General features: G+C 48.2%; 1 protein-coding gene across 1 annotated transcript; it reads left to right on the plus strand.

The window, feature by feature from the left end:
* The first annotated feature begins 1762 nt into the window (after positions 1-1762).
* CYSLTR1 (cysteinyl leukotriene receptor 1) lies at positions 1763-4901 on the plus strand. Its single transcript, XM_066338590.1, has one exon. The coding sequence runs from the start codon at positions 1805-1807 to the stop codon at positions 2843-2845; it is 1041 nt and encodes a 346-aa protein (XP_066194687.1). The 5' UTR covers positions 1763-1804; the 3' UTR covers positions 2846-4901.
* Positions 4902-10534: the final 5633 nt, after the last annotated feature.

Here is a 10534-nt window from a genome sequence, read left to right on the forward strand (position 1 = left end):
AAATTCTTTCCTGTGAGAACCTGTCACAGGTTTCCCAGAGAAGCTGCCCCATCCCTGGAAGTGTCCAAGGGACCTGGGAGAAGGTGTCCTTGCCCATGGCAGGGGTGGAATGGGATGAGTTTTAATGTCCTTTCCAACACAAAGCAGTCTGTAATTCTATGACAAACTGTATATTTATGTGTTCTGCATCAGATCGGGAGAACAGCAGTAGTTTAGGGGTTTGGTCCCTTTGGGAACCTTTCCTCATCCACTGCAGTTCGCTTTCGCTTGTGCACATTCCCAGTGAGCCGAATTCACCAGCACACAAATAAATGGTTCAGTGACCCGTGACTGTACAAATAAAAAAGTGGCAGAAGTGATGTTTGTCTTCAGTTCATTATGCAAATGTAAAGCTTCAGCTGGGAAATGCTGTTTTTGTGGGATTATTGTTGATTTTTAGAAATGCCTTTCTGGATGTGATACTCTCTCACGCTTAAGCAGTTGGATTGTGATCACCAGTTTCCTTTTGTTTGCAAAACTCAAATTGCGCTTAGAAATAAAATAGAAAACAAGTCCTGCTTGTCTTTTGGACAAATATTTTGAGTGGTTGTTTAAATTGTGGGCTGGTTGCTGGAGTTAGGGCCATAATGTAATAAAAGATCCTTGACACGTGGACTGGTGGCTTCGTTCAGGATTTCTAATGAACATCATCTCTTCCACCCTTGGGTGGTGACAGTCGCCTCACTGACACCTGCTCAGCTTTAGTTCATTTGTGCATTGCAGATAATCAAAGGACTCTTTTAAAAGAGTGCAAACACCAAAATATCTGAAATTTGACAGGCACCTGGAAGGCTTGATCATCCTAGAGAGTTTCTGAATTCTGACTTCAGTGAGTCCTGGGGGCAGATAGAGAATCTAATACTGCCAAGTTATTTTTATGTGTGAAAATGCATTTAACAGCAATTTTCTGCATATTCATGGTACAGTTGTGGGTTCTTGTGGCCAATCTTGACCAGCTTCTGCTTTTCTTGTTGTGGTGGTGTCCTGTTATTTCAGCTGGCTCTTGCCCTGCAGTTCTGATCTTGCAGCTTCTCATGGTCTCAGGCTGCAAGGGAGGTTCTGCATTTGAACCATCAGAAACTGAAAATCAATTTAAAAAAAAAAAGAGAGAGAGAGAGGAAAATCAGGGCTGAACAATTATTAGGATCTGGGTCCGCTCCTCCTATTTTAAATTCCATAGTGCTGTTGTCACCCTTCTTATCCTTCTCTGCTGTTTTGCCGAGTAGCTGCCTCTTGTTGTGAGGAGTTAAGAGATTTTTTTGGTAATTTAATGTCCTGATGACTTGGCCTCAAGTTGGACCAGAAGAAGTCTAGATTGGATATTAAGAAAAATTCCTTCACCAAAAGGCAAACTCTGGAACAGGCTGCCCAGGGAGGTGCTGGAGCCACCATATGTTCCAAAATGTATGGATGTGGCACTTAAGGACATGGATTAGAGGTGGCAATGGTGGTGGGTGCTTGATGGTTGGATTTGATGATCTCAGGGGTCTTTTCCAACCTTAAGGATTGCATGGTCCTGTGATGTGATTCTGTGACTCCGCCACGTTTTGTCACTCATAACCGGCTGTGGCCACCTGGTGAGGAAGGGTGGATGAAGTGGGGATGGGTCAGATCCACACTCCTTCTCAGCTCTCTCCTGAGAGAGTGAGGTTTTTCCTCTTATTCCATCACAGATATTTATTTTCCTGTGCTGCTTTACCTCACTTGCGTTTTCCCCCTCAGGCCTGACACCATCCCCAGGGAGCTGGTCCCTCAGCCAGGCACCATGACCGCGCTGTCCTCCAACCTGTCGTGCCACCACCACTCCATCGACGACTTCCGCAACAGCGTCTACTCCACGCTCTACTCCATGATCAGCATCATGGGCTTTGTGGGGAACGGCGTGGTGCTCTACGTGCTGATCCGCACCTACCGGCAGAAAACGGCCTTCCAGGTCTACATGCTCAACCTGGCCCTGTCCGACTTCCTGTGCGTGCTCACCCTGCCCCTGCGCGTCACCTACTACGTGCACAAGGGCCACTGGTTCTTCAGCGACTTCCTCTGCCGCCTCTCGTCCTACGCGCTCTACGTCAACCTCTACTGCAGCATCTTCTTCATGACGGCCATGAGCTTCTTCCGCTGCATCGCCATCGTCTTCCCGGTCCGCAACATCAGCCTGGTGTCGGAGAGGAAGGCCAAGTTCGTGTGCGTGGGCATCTGGGTGTTCGTCACGCTGACCAGCGCGCCCTTCCTGCGGAACGGCACCTACCAGCACGGCAACAAGACCAAGTGCTTCGAGCCTCCAGAGAACTCCCAGAAGACAAACCTGGTGGTGGTGCTGGATTTGATCGCCCTCTTCGTGGGCTTCATCATCCCCTTCGTCGTCATCACCATCTGCTACACCATGATCATCCGCACGCTGCTGCGGAACTCGCTGCGGAAGAACGAGGCCAACCGGCGCAAGGCCGTGTGGATGATCGTCATCGTCACCGCCACCTTCCTGGTGAGCTTCACGCCCTACCACGTGCTGCGCACGGTGCACCTGCACGCGCTGCGCCTGCGCGGCCCCGGCTGCGGGGACACCGTGTTCCTGCAGAAAGCCGTCATCGTCACCCTGCCCTTGGCAGCCTCCAACTGCTGCTTTGACCCCCTCCTCTACTTCTTCTCCGGGGGGAACTTCCGGCAGAGGCTCACCACGCTGAGGAAGGCGTCCTCCTCCAGCTTGTCGCAAGCCCTCAGGAAGAAGATCTCCGTGAAGGAGAAGGATGAGGAGCCCTTTGGAGAAAACCAGAAGGAGAACGGAAGGGCGGTTGTGGCTCCTTTGTAAGGAGGTTGAATTTTCCCCTCGGGGCTCTGGTGGGGATGGAGATTTCCAAACTCTTCTAGAAGATGGGGATGGAGGCTTGCTTTTTTTTTTTTTTTTTTTTTTTTTTTTTCAGTTAAAAAACTGTGGACAGTCCCTGGTTTGTGTTACTTGGTGGCAGAGCCGCTGCTGGGGCTGGGCAGACCCTGGGACCCCCAGAGCCACGTGGGACAGAGCAGCCACCACCAGCAGACTGTGGAGCTGCTGCTGAACTCCCAAACCCCTTCCAAGGCTGTATTCGGGCATTTGCTTCATTCCACGACTTTCCGAGAGCGTTAATTCCCCGAACCAGCGGGAAATGTAAACAAAGCTTGCGGCGCGTGGGGAGCTCCTGTCAAACAGCAAGGGCAGAGTTTTCGCTGGATCTTCAAACAGCTGCCAAGTTGTTCACACAGCGAGGCCATGATAATTCCTGCCCTGCTCCCCGCTGCCTCTGGATTTTGGTTTCTATGATTGTTATGTGTGTTTCAGGCTCCCAGGGCTGCAAATCAGGGTGAGCCCAGCCTCACCACGTAGCTCGAGATGCCTTGGTGGGCAGCAGATTTGCCAGTATTTTCCCAATTTCTAGAAAAATCCGTGGGATCAGTCATAAAATTTCGGTATCCCACTGTGCATGATAGCTTAGGAATAAGGATAAGAGGGAAACTTATTTCAGTGGGACTGGTCTTGGAGTGATGGCTGCAGGATTCAGAATATCACTCCAGTTTTTGGGGATATTTTAGGTAAAAGTGGAGCTCTGTGTGCTCAGAGTCACATTTGCCTTTCTCAGCTATTTGCCAAGGGTGTTAAATTAATAAGAAATAGAACCAAATCTCTCTAGGATGTTTGAACCTGTTCCAGAGTGTTCACCTCATCCACACCTGGCAGCAAGGAGGCAACATGGGGCCCTTAGAAAGATCTTTAGAAAAAGCTGGAGATTTAAAATCTGAGTGTGGATGAGATGTGATGCTGCAAAAACATTGGGCTGTTCTTCTTCTGTAAAGAAGAAGTTCAAACTTTTGGATTGAGGGAAACATTCGTGTACTTTTCCAGGGGATCTGCAGGAATGTAGCTCCAGCTCTGCTGGAGCAGAGCCTGGCTGGAGATGCGTGACACATCCCGACAGAAATAAAAATTCTTGTAGGATTAAACCTCTCATTTGGAGAAGAGTTGATAAATGAACAGCAAGTGTGTTTGGATATGGTATTTATGAAATTACTCGATGTTATCTTGAATAAAGAAAACAGTTTTAGTAGTGAAGAATAACAGTGACCAAAAGGAGTTTGGCTTGGACAGGCATCTGCTGGAGAAATTATATGTACAGATAATTAGAATGCGAATTCTCTCTACACCACAGCCCTGGGTCAGCAAAAGGCACTTAAAAAACCAAATTCACCTCATGACAAATGATAGATGTGAATTTCCAAGGGGATTTGAAATTCCTTTGTTAAATTTGAAGGATAAAGTAGTAGAGGGCTGAAAGCTGCTGCTGTTAGAGACTGCATAAACCCCCAGGAAGGCAGAGCCAGGAGTTCAGTGCCAGAACTGCGAATTGTTCAGGGGGAAAAAATATGGATGAATTGGCTAAAACTCATTTTCAAGGGTCAGCACTGAGTATTCCATTTGTATTCCAGTATTCCAGGCTTTAAAGGCATTGTGAAACTGCAAATAAAATTCCTCATGGATTTTTATTCAGAATATGCAGGAATAGCATGCCCATTCCCAAATTTAAAATACCATACAGTAAAGCTAAGCGTGTGTATATACATGTATATATTGCAAAGCATTTTATTGTACCAGAGGTGTTTTTTAACCTTTTGCCTTTATTTTATTTGAATGAGAATGTTAATGGCAAAGGAAATGGCAGCTTTTTTTTTTTTTTTCTGTTTTTGTGCAATAGGAAAGCCTGTTTTAAAAAACTTTACTGAAAATCAAGTGAAAATATTGCAAGTGAAATTTTAATTGCTGTTTTCCGTGGCTCGTTTGAAAAATCTCTGTTACAGGTTCTTCTTCCCTACAATAAAACTTTACTTGCACACAGCACCAGAGTGTAATATTTGCCTAATAATAATAATTTATAATGATGTAATGAGCACTTAGAGCAGATGTTGCTGAGATGTTTGGGCTTTTTTTTTTACTCCAGCTAAATTGGACTTTGCTGTAGCCCGACATCTCAGGATTTAGCCACCACCTGGAGCTGCTGCTTGGGGACCTGTTGGAGCCAAAACACTTCTGATGGTCCTTGTAGACCTTGCAGCCGTGGAGCAGCCCAACAAAAAGCAGCTGGAACCTGAATAAATTGGGGTTACAGACAGAAAATGCTTGGGAGACACTTGCAGGGCAGAGATGCTCTTGGTGAGGGTGTTTGTGGTTGTTTTGGTTGGGTTTTTTTGTTTGTTTGTTTTTGGTGTTGTGTTTTTGTTTTTGTTTGTTTGGGGGGTGGCGCTTTTTTTTGTGGTTTTTTGGGGGGTTTTGGGGGGTTTTTTTGTTTGTTGTTTTGTTTTGTTTTGGGGTTTTTTTGGTTTTGTGGTGGGGTTTTTTTGTGTTTTTTTTGGTTTTTTGTCTGTTCTGTGTGGTCACACATCACAAATGCATAGAAAAGTCTGCTGGGAGGGTTTTGTCCTTGGATTTCCCCAAAGCAGGTTCTGCAGGGGGGTGTTTGGTTATGAAGCTCCAGCCCAGAGGGGTGAGCAGGGACTTTGCCATCAGCTCCAGGTGACAATGTCCCTGCGTGTGCCTTTGCCCTGTGGACACAGAAAAGTGCCACCCTGGCAGAAAATCCCGGGCAGGTTTTGCTCAGGAAAGCTGCCCAAAAAAACAGGGAATGTCAGTGGGATGGGGCAAGTTAGGAATTATGGTGTTTTTAGGGGCTGTACAACGTGACAAGAGCTGGCAGAAGGGGACCAAGTGTCACCCTGGTGCGGTGACAGACGCATGGAAAACGAAAGTGAGTGGGTTGGGCTTTTGATGGAAACTGGGTTATTTTCTGCTGCAGTTTTTGGTCCGATGGTGTCCCCTAGCGCTGAGCCATTCCCGGAGCCGCCGCCTGTGGCTACCGAGGTTTCCTCTTCTCGTTTAGTCCAGCCCCAGTTCCTCCCCTGGCACATTCTCCTGTTTCCTCTGATGCTGAGCCCTTCGTTCCTCCCCTCCCACCCCTGCCTGTGTTTCATTTTACAGTGTTTGTGTTCCCTCTCCGCCTTCCTTTTGGATTTTCCTATTTTTCAGGATGGATGCTCCTCCTGCCTTGGGCTCCAGCTGCACCCTCGGCTTTGCCTAAAAAACACTGATTTTCCATAGGACGACTGTTCCAGTATGGGCCTGCAGAGCTTCCAGTGGGAGCTGGTGGTGGGTACAGCCCTTGGGCATGATCATCACCAAAATGCCAGTTTGGGCTGGGTGTGTCTGGAAGGGTTGTTTCTGGCCAAACCAATACAGCTGTGGGTGAAAAGCTCTGCAAGAAACTGGTCATCCATGTGGGAATGGAATGGTCCTCCTGCCTGTCTCTGTACCAAAGGAAGGGGAGTTGCCACACAGGCACAGCTGGGAAGTTCAGAAACTGCACATGGGACATGCTCACCCTAATTCCATAAACTGCTTTCCCATAAAACTCCTGCAGGATGTGAGAAGCCAGCAGCCCTTCAGTTTAACGAGCAATAAAATCCAAGCACTGGCAATAAAGAGAGATTTCCTCTAATTCCTGCTCTGAGCATGGTGCCTCCTGCTCCCCCCCCTCAACCCTGAGCATGTATTTTGGGGGTGGAGGGGCTCAATCCATTCCCACTGCCTGGATTCCCCAGGGATATGGGCACTGAGAAGCTCTGAGTCCCTTAAGCAGGAGTTAATTCTCAAGCTGAATCTTAAATTGGCATTTTCCCCCAATCTCTAGTTTCAATTAGGAGAGGGACTTCTCCCACATGTCAGGAGGGAGAATGCCAGGCTCTTCATCTTTCTCCCACACATGGTATGACCTGATTACCAGGAAAAAAAACTAAGGAGCAAAAATGAAGGAAAGCCCAAAAATGAAGGAAATTCAAATTAGATTTTGAATTACCATCAGCACTAAAATGTCTTAGAAACATTCCTGAAAGCAAACCTGAGGGATGAAAAGCCCAGCTTTGACACTTGGGGTTACAAATCCCTCTTGGGATCAGCAAGGTTGGGAACTCAACCCTGCTTCTCCCAAACTCTTAATTCCAGCCCTGTGAGCAGCCACATGTACAAACAACCCTTTGGAATATTTGCAGACTTGATTGGAGGGGGAAATGTGCCTGTTTTGTTCTTGTCAGTGTGGTTTCTTGCACTTCAGAGGAAACCAGGCTGCCCTGGGAGCAAAGCACAGTCCCTTTGTTAGGTCAATAAATACATGGATCTTCACCAGGTTGGGATACAGGGAATAAGGCAGCAAAACCCCACATATACAATCATTACTAAAAACTCCAAGTTCAGGACCACTGCTGCAGGTCTCTGCTGGGGGAGGCAAAGACTAAACAGAGTTTGTTTTGGGCCTGGGCTGTTAAAATCCCTTTATTTGTGAGGACCACCACTCCCTGGTGATCTGCTTGACTTTCATTTCAGCCAGGCTGAGGTCACTTGGGTTGCTCAGCCTGGAGAAGAGAGGACACCAGGGAGGCTTCTCAGGAAGCTGCAGCTCCTCCTGAGGGGCAGCTCCAATCTCTGCTCCTTGTGAGAGGGACAGGACCCAGGGAACACATGGAGCTGTGCCAGGGAAGGGTCAGGCTGGATTTTAGGAAAAAGTTCTTCTCCCAGAGGGCTCTGGGGCACTGCCCAGGCTCCCCAGGGACTGGTCACAGCCCCAAGGCTGCCAGAATTCCATGTGTTTGGACACCGCTCCCAGGGATACACAGGGTGGGATTTTTGGGGTGTCTCTGCAGGGCCAGGAGCTGGACTCTGATCCATGTGGATTCCTTCCAGCTTAGGGTATTTTATGATTCTTAGGCTCCCCACAGCCCCTGAGCCCCCCCCAGTAACACTGGGAGGGTTCAAGGGCAAGAAGCAGAGTGTCCCCATGTCCCTGCTGTGGGGACACACAGGACAGGAGGTTCCTGCAGGTGTTTTGTCCGAGCAGCCCAGGAGGCTGCAGAGGGCTTGCTCGAAGCTGCTGGGTCTGGGAGCAGTTATTGCAAAAGGCAGCCTGTGGCTGGACTGTTAGAATTGCATCTGTCCCAGGATCAGAGAGGCTTTATTTCCTTTCTGAGAAACTCTGAGACAGCCCCTTCTCTCTGCCCTGTCCTCCCCACGTTACTCATGGCAGGAAGCTGCTTACGTGAATTAGGGCTGGAAAATGCTGCACTGCCCTTTCGCCACGGATTTTCAAGGAAAATGGAATGAAAAGTTCCCCCAAACTGGGCTTGAGCCGCTGCCTCCTGTCCACAGCACCTCCTCCCACACTCCTCACATCTTCACCACCTCGAATCACTGTGGCAGAGGTTCACAGGGCTCCAGAGCTGCTCTGGGTTCCTCCTTGCTGTTTCCCGGTACTCAGGTTGGAAGGGCAGGGCAGCCGCTCCCCTACAAACCTGGAGCAGCATCCTCACCTCTGGGGAAGGACTTGTGGTCCTCAGCTTCAGAGAAGAGACTGGAGCAAGGCTGAGACCCCTCGGTGAGGGCAGCCCAGCCCCAGGGCTGAGGTGGCCTGGATGTGTCCCTGAGAAGATTCCCAAGCCGTGCACGAGGAATCCCAGGCTGGGCAGGACTCAAGGAAAGGAAAGAGGCTGAGCTCAGGTGGATTTTCCTCTCTGGATGCAGCTCAATGGCTCGAGTCAGGGTTAATCATATCCTGTGGGAGGAAAAAGAGCCCTTAAGGATGTGAACTAATGAAACTGAGGTGCTGAGGAAAGGATGTCAAAGCCCAGGAGGACACATCCTCAGCTCCTGGGGTAGATCCTCCTGGGATCTATCTGTTCAGATCCAAACTGTGCCACTAACACCAGCCGATGGCAGAGTTTGCTCCCACTGTAATTAAAACTAAAACTAATCAATAGAATCTGAGGTTGTTCTGAGAGTCAGCAAATGTCCCTGGTGCATCTGCACCCGGCAGAGGACACTGGGGGCACTGGGCAGTGCTGAGCAGGAGTCTTTAGAGCCATAGAGAGTGGCTCCAACGATTCAACTCAAATTAAATGTCTAGTTACAGTAACTCTCTCCCATTGTGGGAATTTAGCTGCTGAAACAACCCCAGCAGACATCCAATATTACAGGGTTTATGTAAATTCAGGCACAGCCTCCACGGCTTCCAGGGAGGTGGCTTCCTCCACCAGCACTGACCCCTCAGCAGAGCTGTATATTTTGATTTTTTTCTCCTGTTTATTTCTACTGGATGTCCCTCTGAAACATCCTTGCTCAACAAGGATGGCTGGAGGAGGAGGCAGCTCTTACACTTCATACTCAGAGTGGGCACAATTCATGGTTAAATGACTCCTAGAAGAAAAGTAGAAATATGGTTTATTAGCCATCAAATCTAGAAAAACAACACAGCCAGGAAAGTACTGCCCTCCCGTGAACCAAGGAGAGTGATAATGAAAAGTTAAGCCTGGAGTTTCAACCTCAAATGTCATTCAATTACAAGGAAAAAAAAAAAAAAGTAAATTCTTCAGCTTCTGCTTTCCCTGAAAAATTGAAATTTCTACAAAATATCAGCTCTTTATCCAAACTACAAGGATCATGCCAATACAAACTGCAGGGGTTGTAGGGAGAGGGAGGAGATTTGGGGCTGTTGAGAAAACAGTAAATTTTCTATTTTTGTTTCTTTCTATTTTATGTTAAACTTCAGGGGCTTTTCATTAAGTTCAGTGCAGCAACACCACAGAAGAGCGTAACTTTTGCCATCCCAGGTCACACAAACACAGTTTGGACTCCTTTTGGATGGAGGGATCTATATTTCAAGACTTGTATTGATTGATTTCGCTAGATTTTGTATAGAAATACATAAATAGGAAGACCAGGGGCAGTGGTGACAAGGCAACGCTGAGCAAAACCCCGACGTTGGTGAGGCGTTTTCTATCCCTTTTCCCAAAGTTAAAGGAGTCAGAGCCCCCTAAGGAGGCACTGACAGCACTTTATCCATCAGAGGGAGGATTTTTAAAGCCCTGTAACCTCTGATGAGGGCAGGGATTAACAAACCTCCTTGAGTGACACCGTGACAAAAGGCCAGCCCCGTGCATGTCCCACAAATGCTGCCCGAGGACGCTGCTGGCACCACGTGGGGAGAAAAGATGAAGTAACAGCAAAGAGGAGAAGTGAAAAGGAGATTGCCTCATTTCTTTATGAAACAAGGGTCCTGTAGTTCTCTGAAAATGTCTGTTTGTTTTTTGGAGCTGCTACAGACACTGAGGCCACATGTGTCACTGGGGGAAAGGCTTGGTGGCTCTCCAGGGTGACCGGCCACAGGAGGTCATTCACAGGTACAAATATTCCATGTCTGGAGGCTTACCCTTGGCTCCAGTAGAAAAGCTGAGCATGATTAAGACCCAAGAGGGTAATTCCAGCTTTTTATTGAAGTAGGTTGTTGGAACACTTTGTCTCAGGAGGTGGGAGTGGGGCAATGCCATTGCTGGGGCTCAGCCACCCCATCCCTCACCAAGGCAGAGGAACGCTGGGATCAGAGGTCCCAAATTCCTTCCCAGGACACAGGGACTGCTCATGCCCCCTCTCACA

The sequence above is a fragment of the Sylvia atricapilla genome, chromosome Z (assembly GCF_009819655.1).
Source record: "Sylvia atricapilla isolate bSylAtr1 chromosome Z, bSylAtr1.pri, whole genome shotgun sequence".
Classification (NCBI taxonomy): Eukaryota; Metazoa; Chordata; class Aves; order Passeriformes; family Sylviidae; genus Sylvia; species Sylvia atricapilla.